We start from the raw sequence: 27,024 nt of genomic DNA, 5'->3' as shown, positions 1-27,024 counted from the left end.
AGGGGAAACTAGCTCTGTTGTCTACTAAAATATGTTATAAAACCACAGGAATAAAATAAGTGGTACATACAAGATTTAACAGAAATACATAGAAAAGAAGGCATTAGCCCAGATCTTAGTATATGTAACAGTTCAATATATGATTGTTTTATTAAAAATTTTGTCACCCCCTGAGCTGGATGATGAAATATGCTTGATGCTGAGCGAACTTTTGAGACTGAATCGGCCATAGCTATCGTTGGAGAGAAAAGTAACCCAGAAGAGGAGAACTCACCATCTACTGCACTGATAGGCTAGACCCCCTCCTCCCTTTGAAACTGACAAAGCGTGAGCAGGGGATGCTGGCGCTAGCATCCAGGTGATGTTTGAAGATCCCGGAGTCTACGGCTTCTATCTCCCCTGCAACGAGGTTGAGTTTTCCAAGAAAACTGAAGTGGGAACTAAGAACAGTGGGGACTTCAGAGGAAGTAGGAAGAAGAGCTAAAGAGATTTTAAGGAAAAGAGGGCTCTGAGTGGAGAACTTTCTTTCTGAAGGTAGTAAGGACTTGCCCCTTAAGTTATGTTAGAGAAATGAGTCACATGAAGAAAGTCTCAGTTACTGCTCCTGAGTAAAAGAGTAAATTTACTCTTCATTAATAGATCTGTGAGTATCCCATTACAGGCCAGCATGTGTTTGGTCCGTGCGAAAACTCTGAGCAGAAAATTCTAGGTGAAGAGAGAGCAACCATTATTATGCCACTTTGTCGAGCTCTGGTAGAAATGATCTTTAAAGGTCATCAATCCCCTTATCAATCCCCTTTTACGGATGATGATGATAAAAATAATAATAGCAGCTAACATTTCATGAGCATTTAGTATGTGCCAGCATTATGGATTATGTAATTTAATCCTCAAAACCACCCCATGGAATTCAGAATTCTGCTGTTGCCAGCCTTTTTTTTTTTTTTTTTTTTTCCAGATTAGGAAGCTGAATGTGTTAAGTTAATCACCCAAGACCACCCAGCTAGTAAGTGATGAACTCAGGGTGCAAACCTTGGTGGAGAGACCCCAGACCTCATGCTCCTAACCCTCATCCTGCTTCCTTTGACAGAACCGCAGCTGGCAGTGAGAGATGAGATTGACAGCAGTAGAGATGGTTCCCCCTGGAATGAGAGCTCATGAGGCCAAATATCCTAATTCCCTGCCTCCTGCCATCTCATAGGTTAATACAAAACACCCGCTTGTATAAAAACAAGGTCCACTGCTGCATTCAGGATCCATCCAGATTTACAGTGTTTCAAGTGCTCTGGCAAGAACAGGGAGGAGCAGATGTTTTCTAAATTCCTCATAATCAATAAGGAAAGCACATTTCCCTCCTTAAACCCCATCGTTGACAAACAGGGAATTACAGCTTAATGACTGCCTCCAAAAATCTTAGAGGAAACCATAAGCAGAATTTAAAATGTGATCTATGACACCCAAAACCTAAAAGTGGCACAGAATAGTAAAATGATAGACAAAGAAATCGGAAGCAAATGCAAACTAAATGCAAGTGGAGATTATAGGTTTTTTTTTAAATTTATTTATTTTATTTGTTTATCTTTGGCTGTGTTGGGTCTTCAGTGCTGCGCGCGGGCTTTCTCTAGTTGCGGCGAGCGGGGGCTACTCTTCGTTGCGGTGCGTGGGCTTCTCACTGCGGTGGCTTCTGTTGTTGCAGAGCACGATCTCTAGGCGCGTGGGCTTCAGTAGTTGTAGCTCACGGGCTCTAGAGTGCAGTCTCAGTACTTGTGACGCACGGGCTTAGTTGCTCCGCAGTATGTGGGATCTTCCCGGACCTGGGATCGAATCCGTGTCCCCTGCATTGGCAGGTGGATTCTTAACCACTGCGCCACCAGGAAAACATGACAAAAATATAATAAAAAGTAGTTATTATTTTAGATAAAGTAGAATTCAGAAAAAAGAATCGAATTGTAAAAAGGTACATAATTTATAATAATTTATAATTAATATTTAGTAGCCATTATCTTTTATGTATCAAATAACATGACATCAGCAAGTATAAAATAAAAATTGCAGGAAACTTTTACTTAAAAAGTTTTTTAAGTATTTCTACTTAAATGACAAATGTGACAAATTTGTCTACTTAAATGTGACAAATCAAGCCTGCAATAACAGAAAAAGAAGCAAGGAAAGGAGGAACTGAATTATAAACAATAAGATGAGGATCAATTCAGAAGAGTATGTTGTCTGTAAGATTTGTTTCAGGGCCCAGGCCCCCAAGTCTAACTGACAGACCCCATGCCTCTCCCCTCTGACATTTAGCACAATTGAAGCTGCAGCAAAGATCCTTGTACGTATATAAATACTTACATACCAGTGTCCTTATTTCTTGGAGGTGGATTCCCAAATGTGAGATTTCAAAGCCAAAGATAAATATGTTTTTAGTTGTAATGGATAAAGCTGGATCCCATTCCTAAAGATTGCAGCAACTCACGTTCCTACCATATCATTGGTGCTTTAATGTTTTGCCTATCTAAGTGAAAAATGATATCTCATAATTGCCTTAATTTGTATTACTCTGCCTTCCACATTTATTGGTCATTTGCATTTGTTTTTCTATACATTTCCTGTTCATGTCCTTACCCACTTAAAATTTGGCTTCTTGGAGTATTTTTCTATTAATTTGTAGGAGCTCTCTGTATATTAGGGCATTACATCTCTATTATATGTATTACTAATATTTTTTCCAACCTGTCACTTTGTGACTTTGATTTTGACTTTGGTTTTGGTGTTTTTCAGTATATGAAACAAAAATTTTAATGTAGCCAAGCACATCTGTGTTTTCTTTTACAAATTCTGGGCTTTCTGATTTGCTTAAGAATTCTCCCCTTTTCTAAGTTCATGTATAAGGTCTTCAAATTTTCTTCTTTTTTTCACATTTAAAGCTTATATAAATCAGAGATATACTTACCGTATGTGATGTGTCAGGAAGAGGTCCAATTTCATTTTCCTCATGATGCACAGCCAGTAAATAAATAGATGGGCACTTTTCCCACTTAATTAATTAATTAATTGATTTTTAATAAATTTATTTATTTTATGTATTTATTTTTGGCTGCATTGGGTCTCCGTTGCTGCGTGCGGGCTTTCTCTAGTTGCGGTGAGTGTGGGCTACTCTTTGTTGCTGTGCACGGACTTCTCACTGCAGTGGCTTCTCTTGTTGCGGAACATGGGCTCTAGGCGCATGGGCTTCAGTAGTTGTGGCTCGCGGCCTTCAGTAGTTGTGGCTTGCAGGCTCTCGAGCGCAGGCTCAGTAGTTGTGGTGCACAGGCTTAGGTGCTCTGCGGCATGTGGGATCTTCCCGGACCAGGGCTCGAACCCGTGTCCCCTGCATTGGCAGGCAGATTCTTAACCACTGCGCCACCAGGGAAGCCCCCACTTAATTTAAAGGCCACCTTTGTCCTATGTTAATTACTCACAAGTACTCAAGGTTATTTCTGGACTCAGTTATGCTTCTAGGATCTATGTATAGATTCTTATGTCGAGTACATATTGTTTTTATTACCATTGCTTCAGAGAATTTTAAATGGTGTTAAATAACAGGTTAGGCAAAATGAAGAGTGAGAAGCTACTGGATTTGGATTTTGGTCCCAAAACCATTGATCACCTTTGTGAGTGCAGTTTCCACGGAGATATGGAGATTGAAGTTAGCTATGGTGGTGTCCAGGAAAGAATGGAAAGTATAGATAGTATTCTTGAAGAATTTAGCAGTGGGAGGATGGAAGAAGGTGGTATGGTGGGTTGAGTGGAAAGCAGGAAAAAGGAAAATGTTTTAAAGCCCAGGGAAGATTTGTACGTTTGTGGCCCAGAATAAAGGAATCAGTGGAAAGAGACTAACAGATGACTGAGGATCCACATCTACCAAAGAGTTATAAACATCCCTAAACGTCTTCCCAAAAGAACTAAAATAATGTGATTATCAGAAAATGGTGTTACTTAGTTTCAGGCTCTGTATAATGTGTATTGCCATTAAGGTTTGCCATGTCTCAATTCAACATTAAGCCCTACATTAAAAGAATAAATGAATGAATGAATGAATACATAAATACAATAAAATAAAATCAGCTATATCCTCCCTATTGGTGGAAACAATGATAAAGTTAAGTACGATTCTGAGGACCAACACTGGGGGAGGAAGCTGATGGAAGGAGGCATCACAGGGACTCTGCTTCCTGATAACCAAGGTAGTAAGAATGGTTTTACCTAACATTTGCCTGTTCCCTTTTATTCTGTTCCAAACAGGATTGTGGCTAAACCTGCACCCTGGGGCTCTGGGCAGTGGTTTCCAAACTCAGCTGCACAGTAAAGTTACCTGAGGTCCTTAAAAAAAAAATCTCAATGCCCAGGTGGCACTCCAGACCGATTAAATCAGAGTCACGTGAGACTTGTGTCAGTATTTTTTTAAAGCTTCCCAGATGACTCCAATGTGCACTAAAGCTTGTGAACCACTGATCTGGGGCCTTGGAATCAGCTGACAATGTAATGTTGTTTTCTGAAACTGGGACATGTGAGCTTTGGCAAGGTATAGTGTGAAGAAATATTAGAGACAGATGACCAAGACTGTGTCATGGGACAGAATATAGTCTCCGCAAGCCAGTTTACTTAGAATGTCCTTCAAAGAAAATGCTATTGATACTTTGAATGGGGGTGTTTTCCAAGGGGCGTTTAACATGGGCAGGAATCAGAGTGTTTGCATAATGGGGTGCTTTGGTCACTGTGCAGGAAAAAAAAAAGTTTTAAATATCACAGGAAATGAAAGAGAATCTACTTCTGATATGGAGTTGAATGTGAGAATTTAATTACCAAGAACAAGAGAGGAGTCATTCATTTTGTAGTTTCCTAGGAAGCAAACTCATTTATTTTTCAACTCACCCAGCAGCTAGCATGTTGTTTAAAACAGCTGCCAAGAGGCATTTAAAAATTAACTGTACAACAAATTGTTTTGACACACAAGCACCTAGAAAAAACACATGTTCACACCCACCTTAAAATCAGAGTTTCCAAAACTAAAATCATATTTACTGGGAAACAAAATGAGTCATACTGAAATTTGAAAAAACAGAGCACTAAGGTGTCACGCTGACAGCTGAGAAGCTAAAAGAAATATTTGCTAGTGTTTGAATGTTATTTCCAGGGGTCAGTCTTTTTGTGATCTCTTAACTAGAGAACAGGAAATTGAGTTTCTCACCCAGAGAATCCTCTAATAATGAGGGATTTTTGCTTTTACGTAATTGTGTGTACACAAAGAATTTCCAAGCTTAAGATTTTTTTTTAAATTTTGGCCGCACCCGAGGCATGCAGGATCTTAGTCGCCTGACCAGGGATGGAACCCATGCCCCCTGCAGTGGAAGCGCTGAGTCTTAACCACTGGACTGCCAGGGAAGTCCCCAAGCTTAAAAATTTGCAGTACAAAGATCTGGGTTAGAATTCCAACTCTGCTAGGTACTGGTAGGTGACCTTGGATAATGATTTAACTGCTTCTAAACCTCAGTTTTATCATCTTTAAAGTAGGGATAATGATAATTATGACGATGATACTTAGATACCCACAGCATATGTTGTTCACAAAATGCATAACTCCACGCCTAGCACAAGATAAGCATTTAATAGATGGTGATCATCCCTCTAGCCTTATCCTATTTATAAACTAAGAGACCCAGAGAAATGCCCTTATCTGTCACTCTGTTATGTAAAGCTCATATAGACACAGATGAAATGTTTTGGCTTTAATAAAAGACACGTGGTGGGGCCACTGGGGTAGACAGGGCAGGGGGCTGGAGTTGCCAGTTGCCTGTCCTTTTCTTTTTTTTTAATTTTTTTTTAATTCATTTATTTATTGGTTGCATGTGGTCTTGGTTGCTGCGTGTGGGCTTTCTCTAGTTGCTGTGAGCGGGGGCTATTCTTCCTTGCGTTGCGCGGGTTTCTCATTGTGGTGGCTTCTCTTGTTGTGGAACACGGGCTCTAGGCATGCGGGTTTCAGTAGTTGTGGCACGTGGGCTCAGTAGTTGTGGCTCACGGGCTCTAGAGCTCATGCTCAGTAGTTGTGGTGCACGGGCTTCAGTAGTTGTGGCACACAGGCTTCAGTAGTTGTGGCTCACGGGCTTAGTTGCTCTGCGGCATGTGGGATCTTCCCAGACCAGGGATCGAACCCATGTCCCTGCACTGGCAGGCAGATTTTTAACCACTGCGCCACCAGGGAAGTCCCTGCCTGTCCTTTTTTTTTTTTTTTTTAATAAATTTATTTATTTTATTTTTATTTTTATTTTTGGCTGCGTTGGGTCTTCGTTGCTGTGCGTGGGCTTTCTCTAGTTGTGGCGAGTGGGGGCTACTCTTCGTTGCAGTGTGCAGGCTTCTCATTGCAGTGGCTTCTCTTGTTGTGGAGCAGGGGCTCTAGGCACACAAGCTCAGTAGTTGTGGCTCGCGGGCTCTAGAGCACAGGCTCAGTAGCTGTGGTGCACGGGCTTAGTTGCTCTGCGACATGTGGGATCTTCCCGGACCAGGGCTCGAACCCGTGTCCCCTGCATTGGCAGGCAATTCTTAACCACTGCTCCGCCAGGGAAGTCCCCTGCCTGTCCTTTTAATGGAAATTTAAAAAAATATTTGTAGGAAATATTTACTAAACTAATCCCAAGACTCCAGTCCCTTGGGTATTCTGGGATTTGGGGCCAAGCGCAGTCAGGTGCTATCACGTGAGTAGATGGAGCAGCGAACTGGGCTCTGCCTTGGGGCTCATGGTCTGATATGAGAAATAACGCAGGTAAATTAATAAATAGGGTGATTTCAGGAAAAAAAAGACTTGTGGTTTCATTTAGACATGCAGTATTCTGAATCTTCACTCTGATTCCTCAGCTGGGACTACTCTCCTTCTGAAGTCCTGCTCCTCTGTCTTGGTTACCCTAGTGCCCTATATCCAGTGAAAAACTAAAAATACACTGAGTATAAACTATTGGTTTATTTTAAAATTTTCCAGATTCCCTTGGAGACATACCATCTCCCATCAGCATATCAGCTCATGCTTGCTTTCTCCTTAATCTCTGCTGCCACCACCATTTCCATAATCCAAACTCCTTTGAACCTCGAATGCCCCATCTTCAGTGCCACCATGTACTGCCCTTTGGGACATTCATTATTTCAGTACTATTTTCACAGTCTTTCCTTCTGCCCCAGATTCCTCCATCAATTCATGGCCTTTCTAATAGTTTTTCACACTCCCAAATATGGGGACCCTCATCTTTACTTCATTTTATTATTTTTTTAATTTAATTTTCATTTTATATTGGAGTATAGTAGATTTACAACTTTATGTTAGTTTCAGGTGTACAGCAAAGTGATTCAGTTATACCTAGGACTTTATAAACACCTAAATCTCAAATTTTTCAAATATTGCTTCTCCTCTATTCTCTTTATTCTCTCTTCTGAAATTCTGATTATATGATTTTCAGACCTTCACATTCCACCTCCGTATCTCAATCCCTCTTTACATTTTACACATCCTTTTCTGTCTGTGCTTTAGATCTGTCTTCCTGGTTTGCTAATTTTCTCTTCAGCTGTATTTAATATTCTGTTTAACCCATCTACTAAGAAAGGTTTTTCTAAAAATATTTGTGTTTCATTGCTAAAAATTATATTTGATTAAAAAAAATTTTTTTTTCAGCTGCTAAAAAAGCCATATGGGGGCTTCCCTGGTGGTGCAGTGGTTAAGAATCCACCTGCCAATGCAAGGAACACAGGTTCGAGCCCTGGCCCGGGAAGACCCACATGCCACGGAGCAAGCCCGTGCGCCACAACTACCGAGCCTGCGCTCTAGATCCCGTGCGCCACAACTACCGAGCCTGAGCTCTAGAGCCCGTGCGTCACAACTACTGAGCCTGCGAGCCACAACTACTGAAGCTCGCACGCCTAGAGCCCGTGCTCCGCAACAAGAGAAGCCACCACAATGAGAAGCCCACGCACCGCAACGAAGAGTTGCCCCCGCTCGCAGCAACCAGAGAAAAGCCCGCATGCAGCAACGAAGACCCAATGGAGCCAAACATAAAATAAATAAATTTATTTTTAAAAAAATGATGGCAGAAGTACATGTTAACCCCAAACCCTACGCCAACACAAGCAGGAACGAAAATGAACCAAAAGCAAGGAAAAGTATTAATACTTTAAGTAGGCTGTAGCTGGGAAAGGCCTCAACACTATACACCCTGAAGAATGCATCCTTTATAATGTCGTTTGGAACAAACTGATTTGCATGACCTGACAGCAGTTTCTAGCTCGTGACCACAGTGCGGTGTTACTGACTGTAACTGGAGTCAGTTCTGAAGGTTCCCACCAGTATGAGTCCTGAGGGCATGGACTAGCGGCTGGAAGAATAAGAAACACTCCCACTGGGGCCCATTGACCCATCATTGATTGCTAAGGGACCCAGTGTTGCAAGAGATACTTGCCTGCCAAGCACATCATTTTTTCTCTGTCATCATTTCCTATCAGATTGGGGCAGTGTCTAGAGGCAAGGACTACTTCACAATCCCAGAGAACATTGAATAATCCTATGCTGACACATTTGGAAAACTAGATGGGAAGAGATGCATAATTACTATCTATCTACATAGCTGAAGTAGCATATTTTAAATGTCCTCGGCCAGAGAAAGAAGGAATTCTTGCCAATTAACAAATACCAATGTACTGCTGCTTTGAATAGGTAACGCAGGAGAGAAAACTAGAGATATCAAAATTGATTTTTTAAAAGTTCTCAAATAAAGTATTGGGTTGGCTAAAAGGTTCGTTCGGTTTTTTCTGTAAAATGGTCTAACAGCACTTAGTTGTCTTTAACTTCATTCGAAACAATTTTGTTAGATTGTATGTGACAGCTGTCATATCAGCGTGCATTTAAAAAAAGACTTATCGAAATTGGTGAATTTTTGTGTAGTCATTTTAATATTGAAGATGGAAGAAAAAAAGCAACATTCTTGGCATATTATGCTTTATTATTTCAAGAAAGGTAAAAACACAACCAAAACGCAAAAAAAAGATTTGTGCAGTGTATGGAGAAGGGGCTGTGACTGATCAAATATGTCAAAAGTGGTTTGCGAAGTTTCGTGCTGGAGATTTCTCACTGGATGATGTAGGGTAGACCAGTTGAAGTTGGTAGCGATCAAATTGAGATATTAATTGAGAACAATCAACATTATACCACGCGGGAGATAGCCGACATCCTCAAAATATCCAAATCAAGCGATGAAAACCATTTGCACCAGCTTGGTTATGTTCATCGCTTTGATGTTTGGGTGCCACATAAGCTAAGTGAAACAAACCTTCTTGACCTTATTTCCACATGCGATTCTCTACTGAAACGTAACAAAAACGTTCCGTTTTAAAACAAAGAAAAGTGGATACTGTACAATAATGTGGAACAGGAGAGATCGTGGGGCAAGTGAAATAAACCACCACCAACCACACCAAAGGCCGGTCTTCATCCAAAGAAGGTGATGTTGTGTATATGGTGGGATTGGAAGGGAGTCCTCTATTATGAGCTCCTTCCGGAAAACCAAATGATTAATTCCAACAAGTACTGCTCGCAACTGAAAGCAGCACTTGACGAAAAGCGTCCGGAATTAGTCAACAGAAAACACATAGTCTTCCATCAGGATAATGCAAGACCCCATGTTTCTTTGATGACCAGGCAAAAACTGTTACAGCTTGGCTGGGAAGTTCTGATTCACATGCTGTATTCACCAGACATTGCACCTTCGGATTTCCATTTATTTTGGTCTTTACAAAATTCTCTTAATGGAAAAAATTTCAATTCCGTGGAAGACCGTAAAAGGCACGTGGAAGAGTTCTTTGCTCAAAAAGATAAAAAGTTTTGGGAAGATGGAATTATGAAGTTGCCTGAAAAATGGCAGAAGGTAGTGGAACAAAACGGTGAATACATTCAATAAAGTTCTTGGTGAAAATGAAAAATGTGTCTTTTATTTTTACTTAAAAACCAAAGGCATTTTTTTGCCAACCCAATATTAACAAATAGAATCTGGGAGCAGATTTAAATAATAATTTACCATGACTGCGACTGTGTATTACAAGAATGCAAAGGTGGCTAAATGCTTGAAAATTTGTATTAATGTTGACCAAAGGGGGAAAAGCATATAATCCCATGGTAGATTTCAATAAAACATTCATAAAATTTAATGTCCATTCTTGATAAATGTTCTTTGTAAAATGGGATTAGGTGAATAATTTCCTTACTATCAAAACATATCTTATACCAAAAGCCAATATCAAGCTTAGCAATTAAGCACTTATAATTTCTATAATATGACATTGCTTTTATGTGATAGACGTTGCAATTAGACAAAAGAACAAAATAAGAGGTTTAACTATTGGAATGAAGAAGACAAAATTATCATCATTTGCAGATAATAGAAAGCATAAGATTCAGCAGAAAATTACTGAAAATTAAAAGAGTAAAAGAGAGTTGAGAAAGTTTTGATGATATAATATTAATATTCAAAAATCAAAAGTCTTATAATGTATAAGAAATATAACCCAAATTTAATCCATTTTAAAAGTACAAAACATAAAATTATACAAATAAATTTCAATTATGTGAAAAAAAGAGAAAATTACCAAGAAATAGAAGATAATATATGACTAAGTGAAAAGGCATCCCCTGTGAGTGCACAGAAATATTCTCATATAAATTCTTCCAAAATAATCGAGAAAATCCCTTTTCTGGTCAAAATCCCAACATGATATTTACAGAAAGAAGCATATTTCAAAGTATTGTATGAAAAAAATGTGGTATCTCAAATCAATGGTGATTGGGAAAAGATAATCACATAAATAATTGTGCTATTTTAACTGCAGTGAATAGTGTGAAAGAAAAATACAGGTTGGTGTGAAATGTTTTAAATAAAATGTGGGTTCTTGTTTCATTCATTACACAAAATAAATTCCAAATACAGCAATGTTTTAAAGTAAAAACCAAAATTACATAAGAACTAGGAGAGAGACTGGACAAATATTTTTATAATCGTGGGTGGAAGGTCTATCTGAACATGTCATGACAGCCGGTGATCACAAACAAAAGATTAATAACCTCAACTATGTAACAGTGAAAACTTCCCAGTGGCAAAAACAGACAAGAGCCCTATAAATAAAGTTGAAAGACAAAGGACAAATGTGGGAAAATATGTGCAATACAAATGACAGACAACTTGCTGCTACTCTGGTATGAAAAGAGTTGTGTAGTCATTGAGAAAACATCATTATTCCTCCCAAGGGAAAAAGTATCGGTTCTTTAGCTGATAGAATTTTTCTCCTGTCTCTACTGACCTGTTCCCACAGACTCTGAAGATGAAGGGAGAGGGATGACCAATGGCAGTTCCTATCACTCACTCCTGCCAGGATCGTCCCAGCGCCCTTCACACACACACACACACACACACACACACACAAACACACACACACACACCATGTGAACATACCATACACACATACACCACACAATACACACATGTGCACATACAACAGACAACACACACATGCAACCATGTACCATACACACCCCCCACATGAACATACCACATACACACGCACCACACAATACCACACACAACACACATATGCACACATGTACCATACACACTATACACACCCCACGTGAACATACCATACACACATGCATCACACAATAACACATGTGTGCACACACAACAGGCAACATAAATATGCACACATGTACAATACACACACACTCATGCCCTTTGGGCAATTTATTGAGGAATCACAACTGCCTGTTTGTGGTGTGTACCTTCCAGGAATACTGTTCAGCTGTTTCTAAGCTTTGCATTCTTTCTGGATCCAGACATTGCCCTGGGATGTGGTCGTGGACGGGACATGTCCTGTCTGCCCCAGAGTGGATTCAGTGCCTAGAGGAACACCGCAGCCTATTTCCCAATTCCAGTCACTGGAAAGGCTTTCCTCCCTCTGCAGAAGGGCTCTGCTTTTGTGAAACGAAGCCAGAATGAACAGTGAGCTGAAGCCCAGTCCTCCTCAGGTTCTGCCGTTAGGTGGTCTTAGTCCCCGATGGTTTTAGGAAACCCCCTTCCCTTCCCAGGTTTGGCAAGGTCTTCACGGGGGACTTGGGGAAGGGGGCCTCCAATCATGAGTGACTGCAGAGGAAGCCAACATGGACCATAAACTGTCATATGACAACTTGTCCAGCCACGAAGACAGAAATTCCCCAGAATGTATCTAATCGAGGGACAAGGTCCCTGTGGCAACAGTCACCTGTGGAGGTCACTTGTGGAGGTCCACATGACTTCAGTTCTGTGGAGGCCCAATACTGCTGGAATCCCCCTTTGAAGATTGCCGTCAGAGCCTGAAGCACATTTTTTGCGGGTGTTCTGAGTCCATAAGTGAAATGTTTTTCAGATTGTATTCAATTTTTGGAAATAGGTAAAAGCCATTTGCCACATGTTCTAGTGTTTTTGTTTTTGTTTTTTGGCCATGCCAGTGGCATGCGGGATCCCGACCAGAGATTGAACCCATGCCCCCTGCACCGCCAGGGAAATCCCCCCACATGTTCTAGCTTGTAAAAGAAATGTCCATAGAGAACGGATTTGTGGTTGCCAAGGGGGAGGGAGGGTGGAGGAGGGATGGAGTGGGAAGTTGGGGTTAGCAGATGCAAATTATTTTATATATACAACGGTAAACAACTAGGTCCTACTGTATAGCACAAGGAACTATATTCAAGATACTGTGATGAACCTTAATGGAAAAGAATATTAAAAAAGGATGTATAAGGCTTCCCTGGTGGCTCAGTGGTTAAGAATCCGCCTGCCAATGCAGGGGACACGGGTTCGAGCCCTGGTCCGGGAAGATCCCACATGCCGCGGAGCAACTAAGCCCGTGCGCTACAACTACTGAGCCTGTGCTCTAGAGCCCGCGTGCCACAATTACTGAGCCCGCGAGCCACAACTACTGAAGCCCGCGCACCTAGAGCCCGTGCTCCGCAACAATAAAAGCCACTGCAATGAGAAGCCCGCGCACCGCAACGAAGAGTAGCCCCAGCTCGCTGCAACTAGAGAAAGCCCCCGCGCAGCAACAGAGACCCAACACAGCCAAAAATAAATAAAATAAATTAATTTTTTTTAAAAAAAGAACGTATTTTTTAAAAAAAGAATGTATATGTAACTGAATCACTTTGCTGTACAGTAGAAATTAACACAACATTGCAAATCAACTATACTACAATAAAAAAAATTAAAGAAATGTCCAACTGGTTAAGTTTTAATGATACATGTTTTATATGCATATATAATGTTTTCACCGTATGTAGAGAAACAGAGACAGAAAACCGTGAGGTAATAAAACTGCTTGATGTTCTTTGGTAGTTCATAAACAAATTCTGAAGGCAATTCCCAAAGGGGATTTCTAAAGATTTTTCAAACACTAATAGCATCACTGGAATAAGTGTTTATTTAGTTTTTCAAAGTACTTCGAAGAAGTATATTTAAATGAATATCTAGTATGTTTGGGGGGAAAAAGTCTCATTAGAGTCACAAATTGTGTAGCAGATGTTCTCTTCTTTCTAAATGTTATTTTCAAAGGCTTAATAAGCATATCTTCCCCTTCTTATATGTACCTCCCTGCATCCCTCCAGCACCCAGCCAATCCAATGCACCATCAGCTCCTTCATTTTTACTTTGGTAATGTCTCTCTTACGTTGGTCCATCCCTCTATTGTGATCTTTAATGTCTCTTCGTGAAATTTCCTGCCTTTGTTCATATTCTTATACCCCTCCCCCCTTCCATTACTGGAATTTCCCTCCTAGTCTTCTCTGCCTGATAAAACCCTCCTAATCCTTCAAGGTCCAGCTCAACTCTACCTGAGTAACCTTTGCTACCCCCTTCCCTCTTCCTCTTCTTTGCACCCCTTCCCTCTTGTCTTTCTGCTTGCCATTCTGCTTGTAGTGTAGAAACTCCATCACTGAAGGCATTCAGTAAAATATTTGCTGGGTGTTGTGAAATGAAGGTTGGACTGATGTCTCAATCAGAGGGGAAATTCAGGGTCAAATGAAAGCAGATGACGTCAGCTTCTTTCAGCTGGGCAAGAGTCCAGTCTGCTCACAATGAATGCTAAACTAACAGGACGGGACTAGATTTCACACTTCCAGTCTCATTTCTTTGAAAGAGTACTGGGAAGTTTCCTGGCTATACTCCAGATAGAGGACACACATCAAATCCTCCTTAGGGTTTAAGAAACATGCCTCAGACAGATATGATCCATTGGAAGCTATCAATTAGAGAAGAGTAGTATTAGGCAAGAAAAGAAAAAAGCGTTACCTGGGAATAGAAAGTCGAAGACACAGGCTGTGTGAGCTAGGATGGAAATCACACCTAGCCTTTGGACAGTGAACATTTTGATCAGCTGTCTGATGTCCACCTGGCTTCCTACTCCCATGTTATGTTCTTCATTTCTTGCTTCATTTTTGCTGGTGCAAGAAAAATTAAAATATAGGTGTGACTTCCAGAGAAAAATAACAGCAGAACTTGTGAATTGTCTGATCATTCTTTTCCCCTTGCAGGAGGATCTTACAGTTTTTGTTATTGATGTGTAAGACTATTATATAGTAAGCCTATTAACTCATTTTTTAAATTGATTTTAAACAGCTTTTATTCCTTTTTTAAAGTAATTTTTATTGGAGTATGGTTGCTTTACAATATTGTGTTAGTTTCTACTGTACAGCAAAGTGGATCAGCTATACGTATACATATACCCCCTCTTTGTTGGATTTCCTTCCCATTTAGGTCACCACAGAGCACTGAGTAGAATTCCCTGAGCTATACAGTAGGTTCTCATTAGTTATCTGTTTTATACATAGCATCAATAGTGTATATATGTCAATCCCAACCTCCCAATTCATCCCACCTGCCCCTTTCCCCCTTAGTATTCATACGTTTGTCCTCTATGTCTGTGTCTCTATTTCTGCTTTGCAAATAAGATCACCTACACCATTTTTCTAGATTCCACATATATGTGATAATATACGATATTTGTTTTTATCTTTCTGACTTACTTCACTATATATGACAATCTCTAGGCCCATCTACGTCTCTACAAATAACCCAGTTTCGTTCCTTTTTATGGCTGAGGAATATTCCATTGTATATAGGTACCACATGTTCTTTATCCATTCCTCTGTTGATAGACATTTAGGTTGCTTTCATGTCCTGGCTATTGTTAATAGCGCTGCAATGAATACTGGGGTGCATGTGTCTTTTTGAATTATGTTTTTCTCTGGGTATATGCCCAGTAGTGGGATTGCTGGGTCATATGGTAGTTCTATTTGTAGTTTTTTAAGGAACCTCCATACTGTTCTCCATAGTGGCTGTATCAACTTACATTCCCACCAACAGTGCAAGAGGCTTCCCTTCGTTGTTAATCATATTTATTGCAAACAAGTGTTCCCCAAATGGTTAGACATTGATTCCCACACTTCCCTAATAATCTATCATTCCCCACTAATTTGAAATCACTACCAAGCTCTATACTTAGCAGGAAGGACCACCAATAATGCACTTTGCCAAATGACAGGCTCAAAAGGTGGGCTCGAGGGTGGACCCAGAGCAACTCCAAGCCAAATGGACAGTGACATTCCGCAAACTGGTAGTTAAAAAACCAAAAAGCCTGTGGTGATTCAGCAAGCTTACTCCTGAGAATAATAATAATAATAAAATCTAAGTACTTTTGTCTTAGAGTACGTGGCATAAGTATTGAGTTCAGAGCATTTCCAAAACACAGTATAACTCAGGCTAACTTAAGCTATGATTTCTTTCATTGGGTGTCAAATCCCATCCCTGTGTGCTATGGATTTTTTTTTTTAAAGCTTTCTTTTCACTGTAAGTATTCATTATAAATCTTATAAACATAGATTTAAATGATTCTAGTGGCCTATCACCACCCTCAGAGTGGGGTTCCTGGGGAATCTCTTCAGAATTAGATAGGAATTCACTAAGATCAGAGAATTCTGGAGCTTCTCAGTTGAAATGCTTAAAAGTTCAGCATAGCTACGCAACCTCTCCTTCAGGCTCAAGTCTCAGGCTCTCATTCCACTCAGAAAGCATCGGTTCAAAATACGTGGTTTTCCCTGTTGCTCAGTTCTAACAATTTCTTTTTCTTTCAGTTTACCAGAATGCAGCATGGTGGTTGATGAAGCAAACAATTACCCAAAGCAGGAGCCATATAGCAAAAAAAAGGTATGCAAAGCAGGAGTCATATAGCAAAAGAAGGTATGCAAAGCAGGAGTCACATAGCAAAAGAAGGTATGCAAAGCAGGAGTCATATAGCAAAAAAAGGTATGCAAAGCAGGAGTCATATAGCAAAAAAAGGTATGCAAAGCAGGCGTCATATAGCTAAAAAAGGTAAGTCAGTTTGGAAACTTTATCAGAGTTTCCAAAAATGCAGGCTAATACACAGCAGCAGACTAGAAGTAGTCCAAACAATTTATTCTTGGGAAACTGGTGAAGGCCCAGGAATTAAGGGCAACGACCTGGGTGACGAAGCTGACGAAAGCTGGGTGGACAATAAAGGGCCAGTTGGCAACTCACTTGCAGGCAGAGGCTGAGGATGATGAGCTGGCCAGCCAACCGTGGAAAGCTATGAGTGCAATACAATCGATACAGACCACAGTCCCAGGTCAAGTGTAGAATAAACACAAGTATCCCTCCAATGCACATAGGCAGCCCTCCGAGACACACAGGTAACTCCCCAAGTCTGTTGGGCACTGTGTGTCCCTCCAGGAAAGCAGACCGCCTCCTGCTGTCCAGAAGTAGGTCTCTGTTTCTTCTATCTCATCCAGTGACAAGCCTTGGTCTTTCCATGCCTGGCTCACAGTGAAACTCACGTGCCCTCCCAGCTGTATCTCCAGTGTAGGTTCCAGTTCTGTTCTAGCTCCACCCCGATTTGAGTGATCTCTTTACAGAGGTCTGCAGGGGTCTGCAACAGCAGCCTGCAGGTTGAGGGAGAGGAAGTCAGAGGAGTGGCTGCAGAGAGGAGGAGAAGTGGAGGAAAGGGGCTGACACCAGAGGTGTGTTACAGCTGGACACTGAGATGCAGTCTCACGAGGTCAGTATGGGGGCTGGTCCTTTTACCTTTGCGGAGTTCCTTCAGCCTCCATCTAATCCAGTGAGCTGTTCCAGATGCACAAACTCAGATTGATATTCAGACCAGATAGCTATGTGTTAATTTTCTACAAGAAATCCAGTAAAAATGCTCATGAATGCTGATCACAGGCAGTCAAGTCAGACTCAGCTGTTTTGTGTCCTTGGCGGCAAGCTGCAGACAGGCTGGAGTCTTTGAGTCTGGCAGCCCCGTGCACCATCTCCCTTACAGGGCCACACGCAGTACGGACGTTTATACTCTCTTACCAGGACCAAGATACTGTCTTCCTTGTTCGGTGCAAGAGATGCGCTGCCCAGCTGCTGCCCCTTCCTAGGTCTTGTGATAACAATTCCCCTTTCCTGGGCTCTGCCCCTCTTTGGCCAGAAAGCAGCATGGTGGAAAGCCTCATGGTTGTCCCTGACCATCCCAGCACAGCAAAGCGTCAGTGTCTGCATCATCTGGTGTTCATCTCTGTGAGATCTCAATTCACAGTGATCATCCCAAGACAACCCAAATTCCCTCTGGTTCTTGGAGCTGAGCCCTCTTTCAGGTTCTAAGGTTCACTCTTCACTGGAAGGCCCCTTGGACAGAAGGAATCACAGCTTGTGGCAAGAGCTGTACGTGCTTTGCCCTTTATCTCAGCCATTTTCGGCTGCACACAGCTACTGCCAAGTCCTTGGTTATGGAGGGTCTTGGGGCTGGGAAGGACCTTTGTGCTCTCCAGCGCTGGTCCCTGGAGCTCACACCACCCTCTGGAAGCCTTGAACCTGGTCAATGTTGCCTTACCCTGCCCAGCCCACCAAGACTCAGGATGGCCCTTTACAGGGACTATAGGACAACTAACCCTACAGGCCATACACTAGGCTCACTAGAATTTGGCGGAAATAGACTCTTGCAGGCCAAGTTCACAAATCCTGAATCCTGCTAACCCAAAGGCTAGGAGATGGGACACATGCCCATGGACCCAGGGAAATGGTGTTCTTTCCCTTCCCCAAATCTCTGTGCCTTGCTCAAGGGAACGCAACCAGTCCAAGGGGAGATGGCAGTCTTCCAGACCCAGTTACCTTCCTGAAACCTCTGGCCATTGGTCACTTCCACCCCTGGCAGCCTTGGTACCTCTCCATAGAGAAAACAGAAGTATTCCTAGGCTTTTGCTATAAAGTTAAGTAGCCCTGTCAGAAGAACCTAGGAAAAATTGTGGTAGAATTTAAAGTCTATAACTGATTTTTTCTTTAGTAACTTATGGTAAGCAAAATTCTATGAGATGACCCTCATAATCTCTGCCACTTGGTGTCCACAGCCTGTGTAATTTTTTCCCCTTGAGTGTGACTTAGTTCTAACCAACAGAATATGGAAAAAGTGAAGGGATTTTGCAGATGTAATTAAGGTTCCAAATTAGTTGCTTTTTGGTTAGCTAAAGGTAGATTATCCTGGGTGGGCCTGACTTAGTCAGATGAAAGCCCTTTAAAAGAGGAACTGGGCCCTCCCTGTACTCAGAGGTTGTCCTTGCTGACTTGATGAATTGGGCAGTCTGTTTAGGAAGCCCACCTGGCAAACAACTGCAAATGGCCCTCTAGGAACTATGACTGGCATCTAGGACCCGAGGACAGCTTCCAGCTGACAGCCAGCAAAAAGTTGGGACCTTCAGCCATACGATCACGAGGAAATGGATTCTGCCAACAATATGAATAAGCATGGAAGGGGTATCTTCCCCTGTCGAGCCTCTTGATGAAGATGCAACCTAGCCAACACCTTCCTTGCAGACTTGTGATACGCTGAGCAGAGAAACCAACTAAACCAAACCTGGATTCCTGACCCATAAAAACTGGAGGATAATAAATGTGTAGTAGTTTAAGCCATTACGTTTGTGGTAAGTTGTTACACAGCAATAAAAAAATAAAAAAGCATATATAGTCTTTGCTATAATTCTCTCTCAAATATTTCATCTTCTAGTTTCTAGTTGTCCCCCAAAATCACATTACCGAAGATTCATAAAAAAATTTTAAGAAATCTGAATCAGCACTGTAAAACAAGGAAGAATGCATTCAACATTCAGAAACTTTGGGAAATTTTCAGAAGTTTTTCAAAAATATAAAGTTTAACAGCTGGCAACAGAATTCTTAAGGAGGAAACTATTCTTGTTTAAAAAATTACTTTGGTAAAGTACTTTGGTTAAAAAAAAGAAAGACATAGATGAGTTGTTCTGCATTTCAGGAATTTAGGGGATTTGATAAAGAATGAAGATGGGAAGGGATGGGAAAGGAAGGAAACGTCGAAGAACAAAGATAACTAACATCCTCTTTTAATTATTTGTGTATCTAAAATATAATACTCTCTTGTTATAGGCAGAAAAATGGCCACCAAAAATGTCCACGTATTAATCTCAGAGCCTGTGGATAAGTTATCTTCCATGGTAAAAGGAACTTTGTAAATGTGATTAAGTTAAGGATCTTGAGATGGGAGATTATCCTGGATTATCCAGGGAGGCCCGCTGTAATCTCCTATAAATGAAATGGGGGCAGGGGTGGACGGGAGAGTCAGAGTCAGAGAGAGATTCAAAGATGCCACACTGTTGGCTTTGAAGATGGAGGAAAGGCCACAGTCAAGGAATATAGGCAGCCTCTAAAAGCTAGAAGCGGCAAACAAATGGATTCTCCCTCAAGCTTCCAGAAGGAACACAGCTCAGCCAACACTTTGACTTTAGCCCAGTGAGACTCATGGCAGACTTCCGACTTCCAGAACTGTAAAATAATAAATTTGTGTGGTTGAAAGCCACCAAGTGTGTGGCAATTTGTTACAGCATCAGTAGGAAACTAATACACTCTCCATTCACGTTACCTAAATGCCCCAAGTCCTTAGTGAAACTTTGGGTGGAAATCATGAAAAGGAGCTGAGTTCCACAGGTGAGTCGATGCAGGAGGGAACAGGGACCCCACATAGGAGGATGAGATGATCCATCAGCTAAATTAATTCATAGGAAGCAGAAAGTAGGCCCTAGAGTTGATCATGGGAATATAACACATCCACCTTTACCCCCTCATGGAATTTTCAGAAATCTTAAAAGACAGCACTGGATGCCCCACCAATTTTGTGATGGAAAATTAAACCAAACTTATCCAAATCTAAGTGTCTTGGGTTTAGAAGGAGACTAAGCAGTACCCATCATATTTTTATTGACACATGTGTAATAGGATATTAAATGGAACACTTTCTTTTCCTTATGAAATTTTATTTTTATGTTTTTGTATAGTAATATACTTACATGTTTAAAAACAAAACAAAATAAGAAGATAAACACTTAAAAGACTCACTCTCACCCTGTCCACCTTCACCCCATTCTTCCTTGCTCCATTTGTAACCATTTACATCAATTCATTGCTATCATTCCTGTGTTTATGTAAAATTGAATAAATATTCTCATTCCCCCTCTTTCTTACATAAGAGATAGCGTATGATATACACTATTCTCCATCTTGTTTTCCTCATTAAAACAATACAGCTTAAAGATCTCCCCATATCAATGCGTAGAGTCCTTCCTCGTTCCTTTTTTACAACTCAGGGTATTACATTGTGTACCTAGAAGTATCATAGTTCATGTAACTAGTTTCCTTCTGAGAGGCATTTGGGTTATTTCTAAGCTTTTGTTATTATAAGCCACGTCATAATGAATAACCTTGCTCATGTGTCATTGGGAACATGTGCAGATGAATCCATGGGATAGGTCCCAGAGGTGGGATTGCTGGGTTAAAGACAAAGGCAATGTAAATATTGCCAGATTTCCTTCCATAAAGGTTGTACCATTCTGTACTCTCACTAACAACGTTTGAGTTCCTATTTCCCCACAGCCTCAAAAGAGACTGTGTTGTTAAATCTCTGGCTTTCTCATTGACGGGTGAGAAATGATACCTCACTAACTTGCACTTTTCTTAAAAGTAAGGTTGAGCATCTTTTCTTACGTTTGGGAGCCATTTACATTTCTTTTTCTGTGAACTGTATTTTCCTATCATTTGGCCTCAAATTGGACCCTTTCTGTTTCAACCAAAGTTCAAAAAAATTGAAAATAATAGGTTGCAAACACTCCCATATTCCAAAAGAAGGATCTCCAAATGGTCTTGTGACCCTTAGCCCAATACCCAGGCTATAAAGGGGTTTAAAATTGAAGAGGCCAAAAGAAAGTAGTTCTTTAGGGAAAGCTGCTGGCATTCTCTGCATTTTCTATCCCCCACCATGACGATAGGAGGTAAGGGGACCTTCCTCAGTGCAAGTCAGGAAAGAGGAGCTTCAAGGGGACCTCCACTCAGAGACTTTGTGTCCCCTAAAACTTCAGAGGACACAGAGGTCTGGTACTTGACGCCAAGGATAAGAAACCCAAGGATCGGGCTTCCCTGGTGGCGCAGTGGTTGAGAATCTGCCTGCCAATGCAGGGGACGTGGGTTCGAGCCCTGGTCTGGGAGGATCCCACATGCCGCGGAGCAACTGGGCCCGTGAGCCACAACTACTGAGCCTGCGCGTCTGGAGCCTGTGCTCCGCAACAAGAGAGGCCGCGATAGTGAGAGGCCCGCGCACCGCAATGAAGAGTGGTCCCCGCTCGCCGCAACTAGAGAAAGCCCTCGCACAGAAACGAATACCCAACACAGCCAAAAATAAATAATAAAAACATAAATAAAAAAATTAAAAAAAAAAAAAGAAACCCAAGGATCAAGAAGCTGAGGCTGTCAGGCCAGCATCAGGGCAAAAAAGTGGGAACCACATTGGAATGTAGTAGAAGCTACACTTCCACTGATGGAGGCCAAAGGGTCTAATGGGTAAGAAAACTAAAGTCTGTGGCTGGAGTGATCTGTGATGGTGGGGCAATCCCTCATTTGGCATGGCAATGGTCTGTGAGTTTCTGTGAGTCAAGTAGATACCCAGGAAAGTAACTGAGCTGGAGGAGCCATCTTTTTTTTTTTTTTTTTTTTTTTAGGAGGCGCCATCTTGATGTGACTTTTCCCAAAAAAGGCAGATTGCCAGGGCAAGAGAACTCTAACAGTGCCAGCAGTAAGAGGCTGTGGGATGCACTTTCAGGGGCAGGATCAGAGGTAGTGACATAAGAGTTCAGGATAACAAGATGTAAAATATCTAGACACACACAACCAAAAATAAGTATGAATAACCTTGTAAGCTGAAAATTAGAACACGCTAGACAGGAACACACACAAACATTAAATGGAGACACATATTGTGTTCTGGGATAAGAGCACTCTTTATTTAATATATCCCCAAGAAAAATACGAAGATTTTGGGGGGAACTTGACCAAACAATTCTTTAGTTTACATAAAATAAATATGTATACATGAATAAATATATAATAAAACCTGAGAATACTCTGAGAATTAACAGAAAAAGGGTGGTAACTTCTTTTACTTGGTACTAAGAAAAAAAAAACCCCTATTTTAAACTTATAGCAGGTGGTATTGGCACAGAAATAAATCAGCAGAACAAAAGAGAAAGTTCAGAAATAGACTCTAGTATATGATTCAGTATACGAGTCAAATCACGAGGGGAAAAAAATAACAGTCAAGGAATATTCATAGAACAACTGGCTAAACCATTTAGCAAGAATAAAAAAAGACCCCTCCCGACCTCACTCCTTATACTAAAATGTTTCAGATGGATTAAAGATTTAAATGTTTTTTTTAACTGCTGAATTATAGTTATTACCTTGAGATTGGAAGGTCCTTCTAAGCATGGTACCAAAGGCAAAATACATAAGGAAAAAGACTGATACATTTGACTACACAAATTTAAAGTTTTTGTGTGGCAATGCATGACACAAACAGGTCAAAAGGGAAATAATAAAGTAGAAAATTTGTTTACAACACATGTGACAGCTAAAAGTGAAAATTACTATAATACAAAGAACTTTTTCAAATCAATATAAGACAAGCCAACTACTGAGAAAAAAGGCACATCACCACAACAGAATTACAAATGACCAATCAACATGCAAATTAGTCAGAGAAATGCAAACAAAACATTGAAAGGTCATTTTTCACCTACCAGATTAATCAAGATTAAGAATATCAACGATGCCCAGGTATGCTGAGGCTTCCTGCTGGTGAGAGCATAAACTGGTATACACTTTCTGAGATTCCTCTGACAATATGTAGTAAATCTACAATGTATATAGTTTTCATTCCAACAACTTCAAGTCTAGGAATTTAGCATAAGTGATAACTGAATACAATTATACAGACATATATAAGAATAGTAAACATCTGGAAACACTCTAAATGCACAATATTCAACAGAGTATTAGTTAAATAAATTATGGTACCAACTTTTAATGCCATCATGATTGACATGAAAAATGTGTCCAATGCATGTTACAAACCACATGCCTAGTTTGACCCCATTTTGATAACCTTGAGTTATGCCAAAAAAGTATGGATATGGATACACACACGCACATACACAGAGACACACACACACGTCACCAGAATGACTCATTCATTCTCTCTCTTTCTGAAACAACGGACGTACACTTTTTAAAATTGATTTGCCTCACTGCATCACCTGCCCACAAATGGACACAGAAAAATCCACACCCACTTTCCTCTCCAAAATCAGGCACTTGAGTTTAACCAACGATGGCTGTGGGAGGCAAATGGTCCTTAAAACACCATTTGATTGACGTCTACTACCCACTGGTTTTCTCTCTGATGAAGGGAATGGAAAAATTAAAGGGTTAGGAAATCGGAATATGAGATTAGCAAAAAAAGGGAGCCTTGAGAATGCTTTTATACCTCCTTTAAAATCAATTTAAATACTAACTTTATTCCAATCCACTATGGAATTTCAAGGTAATGACTTTTGCTCTGGTCTTAATCTTAAGGGCCCAGCTGCAATTTTAGGTCTGGAGTCATGGATGGACTATTACCTATTTCCCCTAGTTAACCTCCATCTATTTTGGTTGCTTGTGGCTCCTTCTAGAAGTGATGGGGGAAGGTATATCACAGTGAAAAGATAAGTATAAAAAGACACAGTTGCTATAATAGTAAAAGTAACAATTGAAGTTACGTCTCTGTCTGAACCCATCTCTCCACTCTAAAATGGGAAAATGATAACTCTTAACCTTCCCACCACACAGAACTGCTGTGAGGATGGAATGAAAGAACATGTATAAACAAAAACTATGGTGGAGATAAATAAAAACTATGGGCACCAAAAAAAAAAAAAAAAAATTCAGCCAGGGAACAATCTGCTCCATATCTGGGCAACCCTCAGTTTTGATTCCTAGTCTAGAAGGGAGCTCAAGACTGGATCTTGGCACTCACCTCTACACACTGTCCCCAAGACAGTTAATAAGGAAAAGATCCTTCTTCCATCACTATCTGAGGATCTAGCTTTATTTAGTGGCACTCATAACCCAACTCTGAATGCTACCTGATCAGTCCTTCAACAGAAGGACCCTGCATGCTTCTAGGAAGACCCACTATTGGTCTCCTGAGATGCTCTACCCGCCTTAACCAGGAATCCACTTGGGAAAAAAAGGGACGGTATTGTGGTTAAGCTACCAGGCGAATTCAGAGAACTTAAGGCTGCCTTCATGTGCATGAGAAAATGATCAGAAAAGAACTGCAGGAAAATGGCACATCCTTCTTGCAAATGCTCAGCACCTACTTCTGTTAAGTATTAACACTGAGCAACCCTGTGCTATAGTTTGGAACATTTAGAGGAAGGGACAAAATCTATGTTTTTGTTATTTCAGTATTCTTTCATGAACTGCTTTTACATTTCTGCACTGTACCCAGAAGTACATTTTACTTCATATTTAGTCAGTTTTCTTAACCAGAAACTTTTGATACCAAGCAAATAGGACTTCTTCCTTTCAATGACAATTATGCTAAGTTCCCATGTGGACAAATGTAGCTTCTTTGGCAGTTAATTCTAGAACTTGAAATTAGGGGGACTACAGAAACATATGGTATTTACAGAACCGGTAAAAAATAATAATAAGGGGGAGAAACTCAGATTCTCTCTTTGGTTAGAGGAGGCTTGGAGGAAAATCCTTACTCATCAGAGACCCTACCTCATATTAACCAAATAATTTGTAAATAATAACCAATATAATTCAAGAGCTGTGAAAACTGTATGAGTTTGAATTGTTGCACATAAAAATTAAAAGTCGGAAGCTATTTGTATTAGTCTATTGAGAGTTCTACTCTACAGTTCACCTGAATGAGAGCAGGAAGTGTTCTACATGTTGGTCCTAAGTTGTAGACTGAGACGGCACCTCAGAGGACAAAGGACAATTATTCCTAATACTGCCCAGTACTGGCTGGGGCCAGGGCTGACAGCTGGCCTTGAAAACTCAAGCATCAGGGTATCACTTCCCTCTCTCTGACTCTTCCCAGTTGAGAGGATATGATTTGGGCCAGATCTCCCTGGGGGAGCAGCTTCATAGAGAGTTGCCACCTGTTCCTTTCATTGCTCATGTCTCCTCATCTGCCTACAAGCCCAGGCTGCTCAGATGTGTCCCTCACCGGTGCCCAGTGAGCCGGTGGAGAACACACCAGCCCACCATGTGGGAAAGACTGTCCCTTTTCCTCAGGACTGTGGTGTTGCCCAATTCTAGGACCACGTTCATATATGCTGCATCCCGAGTTGGGCAATATCACTGCCCCCCCACCCCTCCCCATGCTTTCTATGCTCTAGGCCTGGAGAGGGAGGGAGAAGGCAGAGGAGGACACCACCGTCACTTAGAGAAGCCACAAGCCTCCATCCTTCTTCTCCCTTCGTTCCTTGCTGAGCCTTGGAGTTACACTGTTGGTTAGGGAGGAAATTTCAAGAACACTGATTCGGGCTTTAAAAGTCAAATCGAATCCACTCCATCTGTAAATTCAGCATATTGACAGTAGGTCCGGGACATGGTTCATGATAAAGTAACACTCATAGTTACTGACGTTGTAGATAAAAGGGACGATCGTGTCGCCCGCATTGTTCCCCTCCCCACACAGGACTCTGGCCGTGGGCTTCATAGTGTTGCAACCCATTGTTACCACACCACCCCCAAGTCTAAAAGGAGGCACAGAGCATTTTTAGGAAATGTTCAGTGAAAAAAAACTTGCCAAGGCTGTTCTAAACATTCATGTGAAAGAGAACTGTCTAAATTAACAGAATATTTTTACTGGAATGAAGACTTATGGCTTTTGAATACATATAAGACAAAAGGAACTGTATCAAAGCAACACTGCCTAACAGATATTGCAGGGAACTTACTGGAGTGGCCAGGCTAGCACACTTTCTAATTAGTGTGTCAACCAATTGTCGGAAAAGGGCTTCTAAAGTGTTTGCCGTGTTTGCCTATGTCAGTGATCTCTAGCCTTTACAATGACCTCTTTCATAAAGTCAAATTCTAGCCTACACTTAAGTCTATCTCATTACTTACTGTAAAAGAATGGATTCTGAATTAATGACAGAGATGCTATAAAGGAAGAGGCAGACAGTCTCTTGCATTCAGGGTCTAGAGGAGCTGACTCTCCGGCGCCACTCAGAGGAGAACACAGGCCCAGCCCACGTGACCTGTAGCCTGTGGTCAATATTACATGGTACATCAAGGTTCTCAAGTTCAGAGACACAGAACTGGTCGTGCAGCAGGGAAGACATCAACAATTCCCGAGTGTCCTCCTTTTGGGGGATTCCAAAGAGATAGTCACCGTCTTGAATCCAGGAATGGGATTGCAGGCCCACGCACACACAGGGCCTCTGTGCACACACCTGAGAAGCTGTCATAACATCTGCCCCAGCAGCAGTGCATCCTCTTCACGCAGCATCGGCAATCTAGACAC

General features: G+C 41.1%; 1 protein-coding gene across 2 annotated transcripts in view; it reads right to left on the bottom strand.

Annotated features, from left to right (window-relative positions):
* Positions 1 to 14,399: 14,399 nt before the first annotated feature.
* The window catches only part of SUSD1 (sushi domain containing 1), a 136,028-nt gene continuing 123,403 nt past the window's right edge, over positions 14,400 to 27,024 (bottom strand). Inside the window, exon 16 of one of the 2 annotated variants that reach the window (XM_068552904.1) lies at positions 14,400 to 14,524. In XM_068552904.1, the coding sequence (XP_068409005.1) occupies positions 14,484 to 14,524 (41 nt within the window). In that variant the 3' untranslated portion in view covers positions 14,400 to 14,483. Of the gene's footprint in view, positions 14,525 to 22,480; positions 27,017 to 27,024 lie in introns of those variants that run through there. The other variant, XM_068552905.1, reaches the window with a different exon arrangement.

Source organism: Eschrichtius robustus, chromosome 10, assembly GCF_028021215.1.
Source record: "Eschrichtius robustus isolate mEscRob2 chromosome 10, mEscRob2.pri, whole genome shotgun sequence".
Lineage (NCBI taxonomy): Eukaryota > Metazoa > Chordata > Mammalia > Artiodactyla > Eschrichtiidae > Eschrichtius > Eschrichtius robustus.
This window is presented reverse-complemented; position numbering and strand designations above follow the sequence as displayed.